This window comes from Crocodylus porosus, unplaced genomic scaffold (assembly GCF_001723895.1).
Source record: "Crocodylus porosus isolate Cpor-Errol unplaced genomic scaffold, CroPor_comp1, whole genome shotgun sequence".
In the NCBI taxonomy this organism is placed as follows: domain Eukaryota; kingdom Metazoa; phylum Chordata; order Crocodylia; family Crocodylidae; genus Crocodylus; species Crocodylus porosus.
In genome coordinates, this window is record NW_017728886.1 from 98,435,516 (window position 1) to 98,455,853 (window position 20,338).

Here is a 20,338-nt window from a genome sequence, read left to right on the forward strand (position 1 = left end):
CTGGAAGCATTCGAGTGGGGAGACAAACCCTATATTGACTGTGTCATTATGAAGTCATGCCAAAGAATTTGAAAAGCCACTATACCCAAGCAGAAGTCAGGAGAGAACTGCTCCCTAAGATTGGAGACATCAGTGAATACTGTCATGCTGATATTGAGAACCTGATGGTTGCAACTCTGTCTGAAAAGCACAGGCTCAGCTGTTCCTTCAGACGTGGAGGAACAAGATCATGGTTGAATGGATCTCTTTGCTCTCAGGATGGATGGTCCTCCCTGTTCCAGAAGACAAGCCTGACACTGACCTGGACAGGCCCTGGGAAGTTGGTCCTTTGGGCCCCTCCCCTCACTATTTTAATGTGCTCCAGTAGACTGTTAAGTGGTCTGTTTTTCAGTCTCTAAAAAGATTGGGAGGAAATCCGTGATGATATAAAAGGCCCTTCTCCTGGGAGAAAACACTGACCATTGATTTGCTCTTCAGTTAGGGACAGCTAGATCCTTTCCCCCAGTGACACATTGTTGAGCGCTGAGGAAATCATGTCTGCTCCATTATGATCTGATATTTGGTGCCCTCCAAATGATCCAGACAGGGGAAGTCTATGGCACTGAGCAGGGATGATCTTGGGTCCTCCAGGCTGGGTAAGTGCTCCAACCCCTAGCTGAGCTGCACACAGGGAGCTCTGCCCTCCAGACTTGTCCCATTTACCTATTATTTCCTTAGCTGTTATTCATAAATATTTAGATATGCCACAACTTTGTGTTTTCACTCATAATGCAGTGCAGATTTCTCTGTGCTGGCCTGGCTCCTGGGATAAGTGTAGCTGCTGCGGCAGGGGCTTGAGCTGGGACTTTCTGCTAGCTTCTGTGGCTGGTTTGTTGCCCTGTTGAGCTCTATGCTGGCACAGCTGCCCTGTCCCTGTACCTGAACTAGCTGACTTACAGGTCAGTCAGAGATGTATCCATGCCACTACAGGTTCAGCAATGACTGCAAAGATGGCAGACCCTGAACTCTTAAACTGAATGCTGTTTGTAAAAAAGATCAGTAGGATTGGGATGGGGAGGAGGGGCAGGGGAGTAAGTTGTCACATCCATGAACTTGCTGCACTTTGATCACCAAAGCACCACCCATAAAGCTAAGGAGTTCGGGCTTCTACTGTTGCTGACATTTGGAAGTATTTTCTTGGTCGTTCCCCAGACAGACTCTTGGAGCTCTGCTTTGTTCCTCCGCACCTTCTTCCAGTGTCCATAAGGTGGAGACACACCACCACAAAGGTCCAGGAGTTCATTTCCCAGGGAATTATTTTTGTTGGTATAAATCTGAGTTATCCTTGCATATTTAACCAAGTTCAACAATTTCTCTTCACATCTGGGCACTTTGTTCAGCTGAGATGCTCACTCCCTTCAATAGTTCTCTTCTTATGCCATATAATTCAGAGACTGTGGGGCAGAGATTTCAGCAGTATGCTCCTTTGCTCCCTCCCTCTCCATCTGCAGTGTCTGAGCTGCAGGGAGGCATGGGCCCACAGCACATCCCTCTCCTGCTCCCTACAGTGCCCTGATGAGGCAGCACTGGCAGGAAGAGTGGTTCAACAAGGACAAGTGCAAAGTCCTGCACTTAGGATGGAAGAATCCCATGCACCAGTACAAGCTGGGTGCTGACCGACTGGACAGCAGCTCTGCAGAAAAGGACCTGGGCATTACAGTGGGCAATAAGCTGAATATGAGCCAGCCAGCAGTACGGCCTTGTTGCCAAGAAGGCTAATGGCATATTGGGCTGCATTGGTAGGTGTGTTACCAGTAGTTCAAAGGAAGTGATTATTCCTTTCTATCAGCACTGGTGAGGCCACATCTGGAGTACTGTGTCCAGTTTTGGGCCCCCCACTGCATGAAGGATGTGGACAGATTGGAGAGTCCAGCAGAGGGTAACAAAAGTGGTGAGGGGGCTGGGGGACATGACTTATGTGGCGAGGCTGAGGGAACTGGGTTTATTTAGTTTAGAGAAGAGAAGACTGAGGGGGGTTTTAATAGCAGCCTTCAACTACCTACCTGAAGAGAGGTTCAAAAGAGGATGGAGCTAGACTGCTCTGTGGTGGCAGATGACAGAACAAGGAACAACAGTCTCAAATTGCAGCAAGGGAAGTTTAGGTTACATATTAGGAAAATTTTTCTCAGTAGGAGGGTAGTAAAACACTGGAATAGGCTATCCAGAGACATAGGCGACGTATAGGGGAAGAACAGGGGGCATATGCCCCCCCCGAGATTGGCCACCACTAACACTACTACTGGCATCTGCGGGCAATCCCCGCTCACCACTTGCCCATGCTGCTGACACTGCTGCCGGTGTCTGCGGGTGGTGCCTACTTGCTACTGTTGACATCACCACTGGCATCTATGGGTGCTCCCCGATTGCTGCTGACTATGAATGGTGCCCCACCCCAGTCTTGGGAGGCACCAGTCATTCATGCTCAGAGAGGTTGTGGAATATACACCCTTGGAGATTTTCAAGACCCAACTAGACAAAACTATGGCTGGGATGATCTGTTTGGGGATGGTCCTGCTTTGAGCAGGGGGTAGAACTAGATGACCTCCTGAGGTCCCTTCCAACACTAATTTTCCATGATTCTGTGACCCCAGGGCAGTGCTGGCCAGGTGTTGTTACCATGGCAGTGGCATAGGGCAACTCCATCTCTCAGAGTGACGTGCTTGGGATCTCTGGGTTGCCAAAATATGGAATAGGTTTCCAAGGAAGGTTGTGCTTTCCCCTACCTTGAAGGTGTTTGAAAGGAGATTAGACAAGCACCTGGCTGGGGTTACTTGACCTCAGTGCTCTTTCCTGCCCAGAGCAGGGGGTCAGACTCGATGACCCAATATGTCCCTTCCCACACTACAAACCTATGAAATCTACCACTCCCCTGTGCCCCACCTGCTGCCACTGCCACCCTTCCCAAGCTGCTTCCCTAGCTTCCTGCCCACATGCAACTGACCCCCCTCACCCCTCCGTTCACTTGCCCCATCCACTTTCTTCCCCCACCACTCACTGCTGTTGGTGCCACCATCACAAGCCTCATACCCACCACTTCCCCCTCCGACCGCTGCTTCCCTAGCTGCGGGGCCAGGATCAGGGCTGTTTTGCAGGTGAGGGTTGGAGTGCAGTGTGTGCTGCCCCCAGAAGAATGAGAGGACGCTTGGGCCCAGGGGCAGCCCAGGGCTAGGCCGGATACAGTAAACTGGTAGGCACCCACCTGCAGGATGGATGAAATTGTCTGGTGGGCTGGATCCAGTCCATGGGCCATATTTTTGCCCACCCCTGTTCTAGCCTATGTCCTGCTCTCCCCCAGCCTCCTCATACACTATTCCCAGGGGGTTTCAGTACCTGACTGCAAAGGAGACAGGCCCAGGCAGCATTACTTGTAGAAAGTTCTGCAGGGATGGGATGGAGAAGAGGGCAGGGATGCAGGTTGTCAAATCCATGAACTTGCAGCACTGCTGGGCTGATCTCCAAAGTAATGAGTCTGAAAATGTGGGTTGGCGGAGACAACGCCAGTGACGTCCAGTGTCTCATTTCACAGCAGATTCATTCTGTTAATTCACTTGACTGGTAAAAATTTGCCCAGTTTCAGCAATTGCTCTTTGTACTCAAATCCAAGATAACTTTGAATTTAAGATGACCCCTGCCCCCTGGAATTTCTATGCATGGAAAATTATATATTAGTTATAATTTTCCATGTATAGAAACTAATGATTGGAACATCAGCTTAAATTTGTCCCTCCCAACACTGTGGGAGAGGCAGAGGATCAGACCCCACCACCTTGCCTCCTTGCCACTTGTCCTGCCCATGTCTGTGCCGCCAGCACCTGCCCTCCGCTACTTATCCCTGCAGCTTGCCTTCCCCGCCCCACCTGAACCCACCTTCCTAGTGCCCCTCACTTACTTCATGGCAGCTCTGGCCAGGCCTCCAGCAGTGGCGGCAGTAGCAGTTGGGGCCAGAGCCTCAGCACCTCCCCTGCTTCTATGCCAGGGGTGGGCAAAATGCAGCTCCGCCATGCAGGGGCAGTGGAGAAGAAGGTCCTGCCATGTGGTTCCCCCCAGCTGCTCTTGGTGGGGAGAGGTGCAGGAGGGGAACTGGGCCTGTGCAGCAGGGCAGGGGCATGCCAGGCAGCGAATCAGGATGGTTCCTGCTTGGCTGCCCTTGGCAATGTCCAGCATGGTGGGAGGCATATGCTAGCACCCCCACCTTCTGGCCTAAGCCAGTGAAGGCATCTCCCTGCCTCTCCATACTGAAGGGCGAACATATGTATCCCGGCTATGCAGCCTAGACAAATTGACATAGATTGGACCAATTCTACCTTGGGCTTTTTGAATATCTGTTCTTAGCCTAAGAATCAAGGATTTAGCTTAGACAATGATTTCACGGTCCATTATCATCTACCAGATACTCACCCCCGGGCTTAGTTGGCTAACATTGTATGGTATGTAACCTAGTCGCGTTCCCCTCCTCTCCCCCATCCCTCGATTGTTAGTCCCTTGCTCGGGCGCTTTGTATTTCCATCTCAACTTTGTCATCTTTTTCCTCTGCACTTAGCCAAGATCATTCAGGAGAGTCGCTTTCTCCTGTTATCTGATAATTTCTCTTCTATCTGGGTTTTATTTGCATATTGAGTTTTAGCTTTTGTTTCATCTGTTACATAGCAATGATGTGTCTACTTCTCTCCCAGAGACTATAGGAAGGGTACAGTATTACCCAAAAGCTTGTCTAACTTTATCCCAACTATTCAGTTTGTTTAATAAAAGATAACATCCAAAAAATCCTTGCCTCTCACAATTCCTGGACCACCACAGTTACCACATTACTCTTGACACTGCTATATTAAGTGAAAACAAACTCTTATAAAAGAGGAGCTCCACATACCACACCAAAAAGATGTCTTATTTATCTGTTTTTCAACAGTTTTTTTTTAACTCAAAACAGACTGTCCTCTAGCTTTGTAAATTGAGATTTCAAAATCATAATTTTATTATAATCTGAACAGAAGTGATATTTAAAAAGCAGAAAAATGACTATACAAAAAATTTATAGAACATTCATTTACATACTGGATTTTTTTGTTGATGTTTTTTCTTTTTACTCTTTAAGGAAAAAGTTAAAATATTCACGAATAGGTAAGGCAGAGAATGAAACATCAGAATTTTAATGATACTGTTGGATACATGGGAACCATTTAATTAAAACATGGCTTATAGCAGTTCTGTAGTTTAACACTGTAAGATTATAGCAGTACATTTAACAAGCAGATTAACAGGACGCTGGCTAAATACATGTGGCAACTTGCTGGCATTATTTATGAGGCTGCATATACGTATCTACCAAAATCCTTGGAAAGAAAGTGCTGCAATAACTAATTAGTCTTGTATTTGCCATGAAAAGAAGTTCGGCGAATGCACTTTTAGATATATACTATACTATTGTATATAACGTACTATTTTGTATGTTTTAAAAATTGTTTTTCAGGAAAACAAAGCGTCTGGTAACATACTATAAAAAGGAATGCATATTAGAAACACCCTCATAGTAATCACGGCAACTTTCTCCTCCTCAAAAGCCTGCAGTACCAGGATTCTTTGCCCAGCACCAACGGCAGTGCACTCTTAATCCTTGGCTGCCTGTCACTGCTGACTTTGTTAGGCCTTTATAATGCACAAGAAATTAATAATAAAACCCCAGATGGCCATAGCTACCTACTGAAAATCAAACTTCTTACCTTCAGGCCAGAGAAACATCCCTTAGTCAATGGCCAACACCAAGTTGGCCTAATTTAAGAGACATTGGGCTTGTCTACATGTGTGCTTTGATGTGCATTAGCTTATTTTAATACACATTAAAGCATTACTTTAACAGTGCTAATATACTTAATGAACATTAAGCAACACTTAAAAAGCATGCTCTTTAGTTAATGCGCATTAAGACAGGCTAATGTGCATTTTCCTAGTATCTCACAGTGGAAATACTACACTTAATGTGCATTAACTAAAACACATTAATGCACATGTAGACATGCCCACTCATACCTAACTTAACTCCTAAGGACACAGATAGGATTTGAAGTTGCAATGGGCACATTTTGATGTGTTCACTGGGTAAGCTTCACTGCAGGCATGATGCCCATGATCTTCCTACTGAAGGACTTAAACCTGGACTCTCATCGACATTTCTGTAGAAGGTCTGACAGCTGGGCAATGGACTGATTTAGACTCCTGGCTTGTGAGGATGCTAATTCACCAAATCAAACCACAAGAGAAAGGGCCAATCAGAGAGTAGTAGTAGTTTAGCTACTCTAACGGAAGCAACCAGAATTCCTACCTGGGCAATTTGCCATGATGTTTTTGACAGGGATCAAATTTATTTAAAAAACCACCAAAATACCATCCACAGCCTGAATACATTCATACATTCTTTTTAGGTGGCATATAAACATAATTAGATTAATGAAACTTTGATAAAAGAATAAAGGGATCAGGTACACATCAGAGGCACTTGTCTAGGCACTTGTCTTTGCTGCTTCAACGGTAGCTATGATTTGGACTGCTTAATCTGTCTATTTACATACAGTGCCGCAATTCTGTGCACGGTCCCTGTGCCATGTTCCCACGGCTCTTGAAATTCTTAAAAAATCCTTGATGCCCTTATGAAAAATCAGAAGAACAATCATATAGGAATAAATCAGGGTAGAACAGATGCAGGTAGGTAATTTTACTTATTTACTATATGATTTTACCATGCCTTGTGATGAGTCTGACTGTGTTAGCCTCTACACCAGGACAGGTATCAGTCAGCCTAATGTCTCATGCGGTTCTGCATGCAGAAACCTGCTCAATTTTATACCTCAGGTCATGAATATATTGATTCCTGGTGCCTTATTACTTCCAATACCTAATTCTGGGCCTGATCCTGTTCCCTTTGGAGTACACGTATATTTTACTATGGACTTCAAATGGAGCCTCTCTATTACTGGGGTTATCCCAAGTAACCTGCCATAGTCTGTAGTACTTTACCCAACATGAAGGCTAACTGCAGTCCAAGTAAAACTTAGGTATCTAGAATGCTTATCCCTTTATCAATATACCTGGGTACTCTACACTGGGTTATAAGATCATATGAAATACATCTGACAGATTTTCAAATAATGACATGAAAGCTCTTAGAAATGGGGTAAAGTAACAAAATATATTTTTCCCTTTAGATATCTTGGCTCAAGAAATTATTTAAAAATTCAGCTATAAAACTTAAATACAGTCCATACAAATAAAAAAAAAGAAAAAATTTTCTGAAAGGATGACCATAAGTAACTATGGGGCGGGACAGCTTATGTCATAGTCAAAACATTAGTTCTGGAAGGACGGGAGATGGGACGTGGTTTAACACTGTAAGACAAGACTTAGAATATGAAACTCTACTCACTACAGCAAAGCACATGCAACATGCTATATTTAGGCAAAATAGTATTAGAAAAGCCAAGCAGAACAATGGCACTAGTATAAGAATATCCATATAGTATATTGAGATCTGAGGTCTACTATAAATAATCTGGCACCGGCAAAAATATATAAATTATACAAAATCATTTTCTTCTTTGCTTTTCCCTCATTTTTATCCTGCAATTATTAAAATAGAGATCTTCCCTGCTTACCTTTTTGTATAAAAATAATAATAATAAAAAAAAATCCAGTCATGGAACACTTTTCTGCACAACCTTTTTTTTGGTCAGCTCCTCTGCTTTAAAATTACACAAGCTAAAAATCTCAGCTTTCCTCACACACAAACCTAGCCATACGCCCTGAAAATGCCATGCCTCTGCACCCTTAGAAGAAATTACCCTGCACTAACCTGCACCTAACATATATCTTGCACCTTCCAAGTTCAGCTCCCACTATTACTATATAAAGATGAAGGGAAGAGCAAATGGTCCTTCACAGACCCCCATTCTCTGAAGGACATCTGTTTGCATGGGCCATAGCTACCATTGATGCGATTGTGGCAAGTGTATAAGAGAACATATGTGGTTCTAACATTTTTTCAGCATAAAAGTAGCATGATCTGATGACTGGGCAAATGCTTTTTTTTGAGAAAAGAAAATACATTAAAATCCCTTTGCTGGAAAGTCTTCTACATTTAATTTAGATGTGGGCTACATGACTTTTGGTGATACTCAACTTGTTTAGTTTGCAACTCTGCCTTTGACAGAAAAACCCAATGTTTTGATAGATCAGAAATGTCTTCAAAGAATGGAGCACACTCTCTGTGCTGTTAGCGAGACAGAACTGTCCTCTGCTTTCCTTCAGTGGAAGGTGTAGCAGCTGAGGAGTGGTTAGGGTCAGATGATGTAGCTGCATATTCCCAAATATGCTTTTACCCCTGTATCGCCTTCCCTGGAGTCAGCAAAGAGCTCTGGACTGTAGGCCAGGAAGGCTTCAAATCTTCTTCTGGGAACCAATCATAACCTTTGACACAAAGTTCACAATGGCGCTGGCGGGCTGTTCTGGATCATGCTCTGCAAACAGGTGGCACACATTGTCTGTGGGACTGCCTTGCTTCTTTGCCACAAATCCAAACACTCTGCAGAGGGCAAAACGAAAGTATGTTAGGCAAACAGTCAGACAGATAGATGGCAACAAGTTTGCTTTGGAAGCAGAAAAAAATACTGCTTGAAGAAGAAAAGGCTTTCAAGGCAGTGTGGTCTGGTGGGGAGAACACCAAATGGGACTTGGGTTCTATTTTATTCCTGCTTTGCCCATGGTCTGCTGTATGAAGCTAAGCAAGTCACGTCACCTCTCTGTGCCTCAGTTTCCTCACCCCAAAATGCTTGGATAATGGTATTGGCCTCTTATGTCAAGAAGTCTAAGTTCGACTGATGGAAATGTGTTAAGTGAGAGCCTGGGATTATAGCACAGCTCTAATTCTGGCTGACCAAAATAAATAATCAGTTAAACCTGACCTAGATTAATTTATTGGAGATCATGTTGTTTGGTGGGCAGGGCAGAGGACTGAGGGTCAAATGAGCTTGTGTCTATTTTTGGTACCACCGCTGCCTCACCCTTTAGGTACTTGCTCCGCCACACTCAAGGCACTTATCCCTACAACTGAAAAAGCACAGACTAATTCTGTGCAGGTTTTGGGTGTCCATCCTGGCACAACTGGTGACTCTATATGACTCTATGTGACTTTGGTCAGGCCACAGTTGAAGTACTGCATCCAGTACTGGGCACCGCACTTCCAAGAGGAATGTGGCCAGCCTGCAGAAGGTTCAGAGGAGGGCCACCCACTTGGTGAGAGGGCAGCAGGACAGGCCCTATGAGGAGAGACTGAGGGACCTGAACCTTTTCAGCCTGGGCAAGAGGAGGCTGAAGGGGGACCTGGTGGCTGCCTACAAACTCATCAGGGAAGATCAACAGCAAATAGGTAGAGCCCTTCTCTCCCCAGCACCACCTGGGGTGACGAGGAACAATGGTAATAAGCTGATGGAGAACAGGTTTAGGTTAGAGATCAGAAAGCAATTTTTTACAGTTAGGGTGGCCAAAATCTGGAACCAACTTCCCAGGGAAGTGGTTCTCGTCCCTACCTTGGGCAAATTCAAGAGAGGTTGGATGATCACCTGTCTGGGGTCTTGTGAACCCAGCATTCATTCCTGCCTGTGGCAGGGGGTCAGGCTAGATGATCTGTTCAGGTCCCTCCTGACCCTAGCTACTTCTCAGAGTAGCTGAGCACCTAGAATTCAGAGGAAGTCAACAGACTTGTTATACTGGACTCAGACACTACTTTCACCTCTTAGCAGCTGTTTTGCTGACAAGTAAGAAAGTAGTTAGTTTAGAAGATACCCTAAAAATAAAAGCCTCTATGCTAGAGTCCGTATGACCATTCCCATTTTTAAAAAAGGGACATACTGGTGTCACTTTAGTTAAAGACAAGAGGGCTGACAGTCTTCAAACTTACCATCTTCTTAGAAAAAATAACACCAAGTTTCTCTATAACACCTCTACAAAGTGCTTCAAACCAGGCTAGAAAGGACTATCTCTAATGTATTTCTGCCCTGGTTGCTTCAATCCTTGGTCTCACTAACCTGTTGAGAAGAAACACTAAATGTGGGGTGGTGTGAGATGACATTGCAACAACGTGCAGTGCTACCTGTCATTACACAACAGACATACTTTAGACATGCAGATGAGAACCACTATTGACTTACTTTGCTGAAAGGCCATCTTTCATCCACCTTGTTGTGTGCAGGGGGGAGAGGGGGAATAACAAGAGACGGAAAAACAAAGAACACATTAGCTTTTGTAGATCAACAACATCAATATCACAAAATTACAGTAAGTGTTCATCTTCCTTACTTTCTGTCCTGTGGATCCAAAGCACAAAAAATAACAGTATTGACAGGATAATGCCTCCGGAAAAAGAGTCTGTTGGGAGAAAATAAAACAAGTTTTAGGCATTCCTAAGATTCTAAAAGGTTTCAGAAATAGAGATGATACCAGGAACCAGACGTCTAAGAACCTCACTCCCATTTACATAGTAAAAAGGGGCCAGATTTTCAAAAGAGTTCAAGCGCTCAGGATCCTGCCTGAATGGAGCTGCCGGGTGCTTCTGGGAATCTGGCTCCACAGATAATGACATTCCCAATCTAGGGGTAAATTCTGCAATGCACTAAGTCTTCCTTGGTAGGTCCTCAGGCCCCGAGCACCTCCATATTCAGGAGCAGTTAGGTGCCAGTGCCTTCTAGAAAACAAGCAGCAACTTGGAAGACTAGGGCCTCACTAAAAAAAATAAGGCCTTTTCTTACAACTGTAGCCAGGTATAGCTGTTACATTTCTACTAGGAGAATCATCATCCCCCTGGTAGAAATGACAAGTGTACAAACATTCATTCAATTTTTCCTGGCGGAAACATGCCCTTTCTGGGAGAAGATTGTCCACGCATCACCCTGGAAGATCTCCTTTGCAAGAGAGTTTCTCTCGCATTTAAGAATGCCTGTACACTTCCTTCCCAGTCTGATCTGGGAGGGGAGGGGAGGGGAGCAGCAGGGACTCTACGGGGCATGCACTTGGGGAAGGAAGCAGTGGGATAATGATCCCTGCCTCTTCCCCAGACCAGGAACTGGGTACCAGGTCTGAGTAACAGGTAGGTGCTTTGCCCTGCTGTTCCCTCCACTTCTGCAAGGCCTGAAGGCACTGGCTTTGAAATGCCATGTGGGGAAGAAGCTCCACCTACATGGTACTTGCAGGATGCATCCAGACAAACATGGACATTTGTTTCCCCAGGGACAAGTAGCAGCAGCACACCTTGTGGCACCCTGTCCCTAGGGAACACCTGTGCTACGTGCTCTGGTGTGCTGCAGGTTATCCTGGGTGGGGTAGGGGAGGTCGAGGCCAGCAACTGTGCTGGCCTCAGCAGCCTACACAGGGTCCTGGGGGCTCTTCCTGGGGCTGCAGCCACAGCAGGAAGCTTGGCCAGCAGCTGAAGCATGCTGCTGCCACATGTGCCGCACTGCTTTTTTTAGCGTGGGTTTTTTTGGACTCCGGGATCCAGTAGCAGCACTCAACATTTTTCAAAAATTTCCTCTGCTAGAAATGAATACTTATTCAAGGCCTGAATTTATCTAGCAAAACAGTATGTGAGGACCAACTCATTTAAATGCTTTGAAAATAAAAGTAATGAAATAAGAGAACTGAATAGCTGCACCTCTGTAAATTCAGCAGCTATATTTTTTTGCTCAGAGTACTAATGTAAAGATAATGGCTCACAAGAAACAGAACATAAAACTTGCTTCCAAAGTAAGTCAGAGCACCAAGATTCTCAAAATCCTGTGTCCAAAGCTGGACACCTAAACAGAGGTGACTTTAGTGGGAGATGTAAGCACTTGGGAACCTTTGAGAAATCACACCACATTAAGGATTTAAGTTTAAGCATTTATTTACTGAAAATTTTGGCTTGAGGTTTACCTCTTTAGATTCAGACCTACCTCAAGTGGTTGCAGAGCCATGGAAACCAAGGTGTTTCATATGCATTTTGAAATCTAAAGACCCTCACAGTCTTCAGTAGAGAGCAAATGGAATTTAATTGTTAAAAGAGCAGCTTGCCAGCATGAGGCACACCCAAGCAATGTCCTAAATACTGGCAGAGCAGAGTCTGCTTACAACAACGTTGTTCAGCAAACTAGAGAACACAGCCCATTTCAGTAAGTACGGTGGATGGCAAAAGCTGTCCTGAGCACTGGAATTACCTCCTGTTCTCTGAAAATAATGCTGTAGGACTGCTATCATTTGGAGAGGAGAGGGGCCATTTGGAGAAAGTGGTAACAACTCAAGATTTGCTTTCTGCTACTGTAGAGAGTGCATGCTCTGGTATGGATCTGCTGTTGTCATTTAGACCAAGGATAACTGCACTACTGTGTCTGAGCTGCAAGTAGACTGCAGTGCTGAATAGGGCTAGACACAGTTATTTCACAGCAGCTTTATTAGTGTCGTAGCGTCAGACCAGAGTCAGAATTGGACTTCACTCACTTTCTTTGATTGTCCGTCAATGTGATCCCTTGGGCAGACACCTTGAAATGGACCACAGTAGAGACGGGAGGAGGATCTTGTATCAACATCATGCTCAGGGCTTTCTGCACTGCTTGGTAGCCTGTAAGAGACTCCATTTCCACAGAATTCAGGTACCAGACATTGCATGCTGCGAAGAACAAGGGAAAGGTTTCAGGAGTTATCTTTGTCTTTGCTTAAAAGGCTCCTGCTTGATTCTCTCTGGGATTCCTGCCTAGTTTCAGGGTTATTTCATTAGCTTCTCCTTTAACTTGTCAAGTTCCACTTTAGTTTTTGTTTTTTTTAATCTACATTGTACACATTCGGGGCAGAGGCGTCTGACATTTTGATGATAAGTCTTTACAGTACCCGCAATACTACAGTGCCCTTTACTTGCAGGTACCTTTGAAATCCAAATGACAGACAACAAAAACAGCATTGAGTAAGGGCACTCACTCTTAAGACTGACTACAGCAAAAATATGACTGTGGGAGGGGAATGTCAGCATTCCACATTGAAACTCAATTACTGCAGCTAATATAGAAATACCAGGGTTCACAGTTTTGCAGTGTCAGTTCACGGATAATCATGCTTTCAAGTTATATCTGAAGTGCATTCAGTCAAAGGAAACTATTCACTCATTTGGCAAGACAACAAGAACATTTTCTCCCTACGAAGAAATTAGCATTATTATGTAGTTCTGCTTCTTTAGTGATTTACGTATTCAGTAGTTTCCATGCAAACAGAAACTTTAAGAAGAATGAAATAACTATTTCTGATCTTGTACATCCCTTTTTTTAAATGGCGTCTAATTCAGACTTTGTCTTTTTTTGGGAGTTCAATGACAGTCCTAAGGGGACATGAAGTCATAGAGAATTAGGGCTGGAAGGGACCTCCAGAGGTCATCTTGTCCAAACTCCTGCTTGAGGCAGAATAATCGTTATCCAAACTATCCTATACAACCATAATCTAAACCAGGGGTGGGCAAATACAGCCTGCCAATTGACTGGATCCAGTCCACAGCTGCCCCCATAGTGCTATGCATGGGCCAAGCCACAATCGCTCCAGCCAGGGCAGCTGCTTGCTGACCTGGGTCCCGACTGGCGCGTGCAGCTTCTGTCAGGGCTGTTCCTGGTGTTACTCTGCTCCACTCACCTCCAGCAGGAGCCGCCTGGCTGAAGCTTCCTCCCCCCCGCCACCCGCCTAGAGTTGTGCATCAGAGGCAGGAGTGAAAGGAGGGCCTGCTGCTAGAGGTGAGGGGAGCAGAGCAGCACCCTGGCGGCTGCAGCTGCACTAGGAACAGCTCCGCTGGAAGCTGCATGCACTGGCTGGGGCCTGGGCTGGCAGGGCTGTTTTGCTTCGCTTACCTCCTCCTGCTGCTTCTGCCCTTATTGCACTGCTCTGAGCCAGGTGAGCTTCAGCCAGGCAGCTCCTGTCTCAGTTCATGGAGCTCTGGCTCCAGCTCCCAGCTGCCTTCCACCCAACTCCTTCCACCCACTGTTCCCTGCCCCCCGGTGCAATGAACAGCCACCTGTGGGCAGCTGGAAATGGCGGAAGGCAGCTGGGAGCTGGAGCCCCATGTGCTGAGACAGGAGGAGCCGCCTGGCTGAAGCTTTCCCCCCACCACCCACCCAGAGTGGCTTAGCAGGGGCAGGAGGGGAAGCCACAGCTGGAGGTGAGAGCAGCACAACAGTCCTGCCAGCCCAGGCCCCCCCAGCGTACACAGCTTCCAGCAGGGATGTTTCTGGTGCGGCTGCTGTCAGCTGGGTGCTGCTCTATTCCCCTCACCTCCAGCAGCAGTTCCTCCTCCCGCCCCCGCCCCCGCTATGCTGATTTCGGCAGGCAGGCGGGGGAAGCATGAGCCAGGCGGCTCCTACTGGAGGTGAGGGGAACAGAGCAGCACCTTGCTGGCTGCAGCTGCACTGGGAATGTGGGGGAGGGAGGGTGCTGGCCCGGCCCATGACAGCTCATCAAACCCCCCTACATGCCACTTAGGCCCAAATACTTGTCCACCCTAATCTGAACTCTACATAAGACTACCATCAACCCTGACCCAGCATAGACCTAACACCCTAACCTGCCACAGGTAAAGCAGAGGAACCACAACAGCCAATGTCCCGCTCCTATAAAATGTTGTCAATATATGCTCAAGAGGTCTATATCTATAATTCCAGCAGAGATGTAATAAAACCATAAAGTTCTGACTTATAGCCATCTACTCCATTTGTGTTTCAATACATCCATATTATCTGTGGCCCACAGGGTTTTAAACCTTCTGATAATTTTTCTGGCACCTGAAACCTGACCTTCCATACAGAACTAGAATGTGTGTTAGGACCCCAACCCAGCAAGCTGCTTAAGAGAACAAGTTGTTTTCTTTAAGTTAGAGGCACACATAATTACTATGCTGAATCAGAGCCCACAGTTTAGATAATCCCAAATAGTTTCTGTATATAAAGAAACTCTAAAATTGCAAAGCTTGTTTAGTCCTCCACTACAGTCCAATCAACACCCATTTCACAGGATAAACACATGCCAATGGTTAACTCAGCTGGCACAAATATTTACATAGGTATCTGTACTAAACTTGATAATTATGTTAGTGTCATTAATTAACATCGTTAAAACATTGCCTCAAATATTCTTTTATTAGACCAACTAAATAGTTGGAAATTTTTCTCTTTGCAAGCTTTCAGGTTTAAAAACCTGTCATCAGGTTGAGGAAGCATCTGTAGTTGGTGTGTCCTCTTCCTGGATGGAATGAAGAGTGCACACCAACTGCAGATGCTTCCTCAGCCTGACAAAGGGTTTTTAAACCTGAAACCTTGCAAAGAAAATTTTTTCCAACTATTTAGTTGGTCTAAAAAGATACCAGATTTACCCAAAGAACCTTGTCTGCCTATGTCCTTAGATGAACACAGCTACAACCTACGCCCTTGTCTCAAATATTGGCACGATGCCTCCCTCCTTAAAAAGTCAGAAAATGAACAGCTGTGCTTTACACATGGCTCCCCTGTAATTTGGGGAAAGACTCTTCCCTATGCTCTGACACTTTCAAAGTACACACTGTTTTTACACAGATTTAACAAGTTTGCCATTCCAGAAAAAATACTGGGCACATTTCTGTTTTTTAAAATCCAGTGGCCTCTGCTTGGACTGAAAGTTGGAATGCATTTGGTCCACAGGTAGTTGTTTAAATAAAAGGATGGAAGAGATGGAAAAAATGCAGTGATATGTACCAATGATCTGCTTTTAGATTTCATCTGGTTCAAGTAGATTCCCTCATTATGAGTGGAAAAAAAATCCTAAACCATGTTCAGTTATTGCCTCAGTCACTTTGCTTGAATTAATTACAATGCAACTCATTCAGGCCAAGGTCTGACATGTAGCATTACACTTGCACAGGCTGCTGGCTGGAGTGTGACAAAGTTGCATCAAAGGCACACTCTCCACTGAGAGAACGATATGGGGCTACTCCTTTGCAACTGTCCTTCACTAAAATCTGTGTGCATTTCCCTAATTTGGATAAACTCAATATTTTCTCACATACAGTGCACCCTGGAATAAGACAGGCACCTTGTTTTTGAAAGGCAGAATGAAGAAAAAAAGATGTTTCATCATAGTAAGTAACTGAGTAGCAGCCGCCGGGAAACTGAGCCTGCTTATTGTTGTCTGCTCCCTGCAGACCCTATGTGGATTTTACTTTTGCTTTTGCTCTGTAGGTGGCAGAAACAGTTCTTAGCATATTTCTTGCATATAATGCACACTCCAATTTCCAGCAGCTGTTGCAATAAAATATGGTAACAGAGTGCCTGGTTTCTTCGAGCTTTGGAAGGCATCAGGAAAAAATAAGATAATGGCAGTGGATCTTGAGAATAAATGCATGCCTTCTACGATGAGCAACTTTTCCTTTCAAATTCCTCCTCCTTGGCTCTTCCTTTAGTGGCCACAACATCCATGACTAGTAGTGGCAGACAAATGACAACACATGCGCATTTCCAGCACAGCTTGGCCAATGCTGACTATTACCTCAGCCACACATTCCTGCTCAATTCAAAGCACCACTGCAATTTCTATTGTCAAAACAGACTGCTTCCCAATTACGCAGCAGTGCTGTTTAGCATGGTATTTTTCTGTGCCGAATGCTTTGCAACAGGTCAGAGCAGCTGCAGGAAACCCCTTGCCCCAAGATCTTTCAATCTGTGCTTCTGCATTTGGGGAAGCTGTAAGGAAACAGGTGGCTAATGTAATAAATACCCTGCCATCTACCACTGTGTCACTGGGCACCAAACTGAACCCAAGGTGTGACTCAGTGAAGCCTGAATGATATTCCAGTGACCAGGAAATCAGTGGGATATGATAGTACCTTTCTCCAGGGCAGGGGCAGATCCGGGGGTGGGGGGAGAGTGGTTTGGTCTTACACCACATCACAGGAACAGCAGCCAGGGACTTTCTCAAGTCCCTAAAACAAGTAAGAAAAAAACCCAACCCTCCACGTCTTTTCCCCTCCATACTCAGTAGCACATCCCTTTTCCTCCCACTTTTCCACTCCTCCACTTGCCGCTGTCCCCGGCTGACCAAGAGGCAGGGGAACCTCCAGAGCTGCTTCTGTCCCACTCCAGCAGGGAGCCAGACTCAGCTGAGGACAATGGCAGTGACAGGTGGGTTTCACCTCCCTGCTTGGTCTCCAAGCTGTTCCCCGCCAGGCTGGGAGCAGGCATGGGAAGGGGAACCTGCCTGCTGGCTCTGCTGCTGCTGTTGCTGGCTGAGCCTGGCACCCCATGCAGCTCAGCTGGAGTGGGGAAGGAGCAGTTCTGGAGTTCCCCCTGTTCCTGGGGTCAGCTGGAATCAGCAATAGGCAGGGGCAGGGGAGAGGAAGAAAATTGAGGGGAAGGGATGCCATGTACTGCCAAGCATGGAGGGGAAGGGACAGGGTGCTGAGGGTGTGGGAGTGGGATTTTTACCTGATTCAGGGACTTAAAAAAAAACAAATTCTTGCTGCAGCTCTTGCTGCATGGTCACTTGTCCCCATGGGGCTGGGGGGAGGCTAGGAGCAGGGGGTATATCTACCCCTGCAGAACTGGTCAGTGATCCCACACCCTCTTTACAAATTCCTGGATCTTCCTATGCCCTAAGGGTGTACCCACCGGAATGGGGGCTGAGACAGCTTGTCATGGCATAACAGTATGCCACCTAGCTAGCTAAGGCAACCTTACTCTGAGTGGCATTAGAAAATGCCACTTGGCAGAAGATGATGGCAGTCCTTAAGCAGTGTATTTTTTGGCAAAGGACTATCTCAGATGACAAATAAAAAAGCATTTTCACATTGGCTATAAATAAAAGGTTATCACTCATGTAAGATATGCCACCTGCAGACAGCTAGATAAACCCTGCTTGCCCAGAGAATAGGACTGAACACCTGGGTCCTTGACCACAGGCCTTTACCACTCAGCTGGTAGTGGCTGTAAAGCCCCATGGACTCTACAGATCAGCCACTAGAGGAAAAAACTGCACTGTTCCTCACTTCCATAGAGCCAGTGTAGCAGTCTGATTTACCTACTCCCCTTTTATCATCCTTACTCTTCCCTCAGCCTGCAAGACGCATTCAAGAACAGAGTAAAATCAAACACTGGGGAAATTTACTTACCTGCACCCTGCTTTAGGAGCTCAGCTGCTGAATTTGCTGCAGTCTGTGGAGAAGTTTCTGCTATCTCCTCCAATGGGTCTGTAAATAGAAATTGATTTCTACATTGATTTCTCCATCCATGTTACAATACCAATCTGAATGGTCAACAGTCTCGTTCTTGAAATTATGACATCATATGCTGGACAATCCTTGGCCAGAAACAGTAAGTAATTTTCTAAATGCAACGGAGCAGAGAAAAGGGCAGGAAGCCCTTACATTCTGAAATGCAGAGGAAGGGAAAGGTGGGGAGGAGGAGGAAATTGGAGGCTGAGCCCCTGACCTAGGCTCAGTCCAGGAGCCAGTCGTGGGCCAACCAGGGAAATGGGAGGGTTTTGGTGTCAGCTTTTAAAGTGCCCACACACATGCTCCTGTAGCACGCATGCTCCTGCATGAGGGATATTCTTCTTCAGTATGTCGCTGACAAGAAATCCTCTAAGATGGCCAAATATGTTTCAGTGCTGGACTGTGCAAGACAGTATTCTGCAGGGACCTTGCATGCAGACAGAGGCAGACTCATCTGTACCTCCTGCAATATAACTCTGGATGGATCCAGGAAAACCAGCACAGACTGGCACTTGGGAGTCCGAGACATATGAAGAGGAAGGATGCTGCAGAGGCTGAAGGACAGAGCATGAAGCAAGTGACCGTGCTGTCCCTGTTTAAAAGGACCACAGAAAGCAGCTTGGCAAGGTGAGAGGCAGCATTTTCCCTCATGGAGGCTTTCATGGCGGTGAACATCCCACTGGAGAAACTCGATCACCCAAAGTTAAGGGACTACTTGAACAAAAATATGCCAAATGCCAGCAATTTTCTGCATGCCAACAAGCTTCACCAAGACTATCTCCCTGCAGTGGCTGCTTCACATGTACAATCCATGAAGGCTACCTTGGCAGAGTAGAGTTTCTTCTCCACTGTAGCTGATGAAGCTGACCCTCAGGATAAATATGTGCTGCACATTTTGTCTGTACTGGGGAGCTGGACCAACCAGGACCTGCTTGTGTTTCAAAGTGAACCAGTCCACCTCACATTTCCTATTTTTCTACTGTGTCCCAAGCCATCGTGAAGGTAATTGTCAACTATAGTGTAGACTTTAACAAGATCTCAGCATTCCTATCTGACAATGAAATGTACAAGACTCTGTATATGTGCAAGACTCTCCCAACATGCTCCAAAGAATGCTTCCCAACGCTGTTCATGTCATCTGCAATGTGCACGTTCTGTTCTAGTAAGTGATATCTAGCGCATGAAGATCCCCAGTGTGGATAGCCTGCTGTCTTCTTTCAAGAAAGCCTTCAAGCACTGTTCAGGTCATAAGGTCTGCTACAGGGAATCCATTGCCAGTCAAAGTGGGGACTCATATGGCACTGTGACACTGCCACCAGAGCCTGTGCTCACACGGTAGAATTCATGGCTCACTAAGCATATGCAGCACTACCAGCAGTTTGTGAGTGAGGAGCTGGAAATCATGCCCAGCACACAGTGGATGCTCAAGCTTTTCCATCTTTTAGGGTGAGGCGACATGAAGATAAGGTTATATTAAGGAGATTCTAGCATGAACTGTTTAGTTCAAGTTTAAGTAGGTCTTATGCAGCTTTCTTGCCATTAAAATGGGTCATACCAGCTCATATAACTGAGAGTCATTTGCTTTTTGGTATCTTTTTGGGCTTTAGAGGAAGCTACATTCCCTTCCAGTTTACGAAGCCCATTTTAAAGGACCTCAATTACTCTTAACCCTGGATCACATGGCTGCTGCTAAGGTTTGTCAGTAAATTACTACTGAACAGTCAAAAGCTTGCATTTCACTAATTGGTTGTTTCTGATGAGGTTGGGCACTATCAAAATGTTCATAATGGGTCATATAGAAACATTTAGCAGTCTGCAAGAGGTCCACAAGCTGCACTTTGGGATCTCCTCCTTTACATGTTCAACAGAACACCACAAGAATGTTTAATATTTCAACAATGCCTCTTCTACCAATTGCATCTGGGAGAATAAACGTGCAATTATGAATTATGGGGCAAGTAGTATATAGAAGAATCTTGTTGATGTCTTAAAGTGGGCTATGCATCACCACAGCCCAAAATA

The 20,338-nt window shown here is 45.6% G+C and overlaps 1 protein-coding gene across 13 annotated transcripts in view; it reads right to left on the reverse strand.

Annotated features, from left to right (window-relative positions):
* Nucleotides 1-4,987: 4,987 nt before the first annotated feature.
* The window catches only part of TNS3 (tensin 3), a 342,744-nt gene continuing 327,393 nt past the window's right edge, over nt 4,988-20,338 (reverse strand). For all 13 annotated transcript variants that reach the window (XM_019539604.1, XM_019539596.1, XM_019539585.1 and 10 more), the window contains 5 exons: nt 18,215-18,292; nt 12,550-12,718; nt 10,381-10,449; nt 10,233-10,259; nt 4,988-8,608 (listed from right to left, as the gene is read on the reverse strand). In XM_019539604.1, the coding sequence (XP_019395149.1) occupies nt 8,464-8,608; nt 10,233-10,259; nt 10,381-10,449; nt 12,550-12,718; nt 18,215-18,292 (488 nt within the window). In that variant the 3' untranslated portion in view covers nt 4,988-8,463. The remainder of the gene's footprint in view (nt 8,609-10,232; nt 10,260-10,380; nt 10,450-12,549; nt 12,719-18,214; nt 18,293-20,338) is intronic.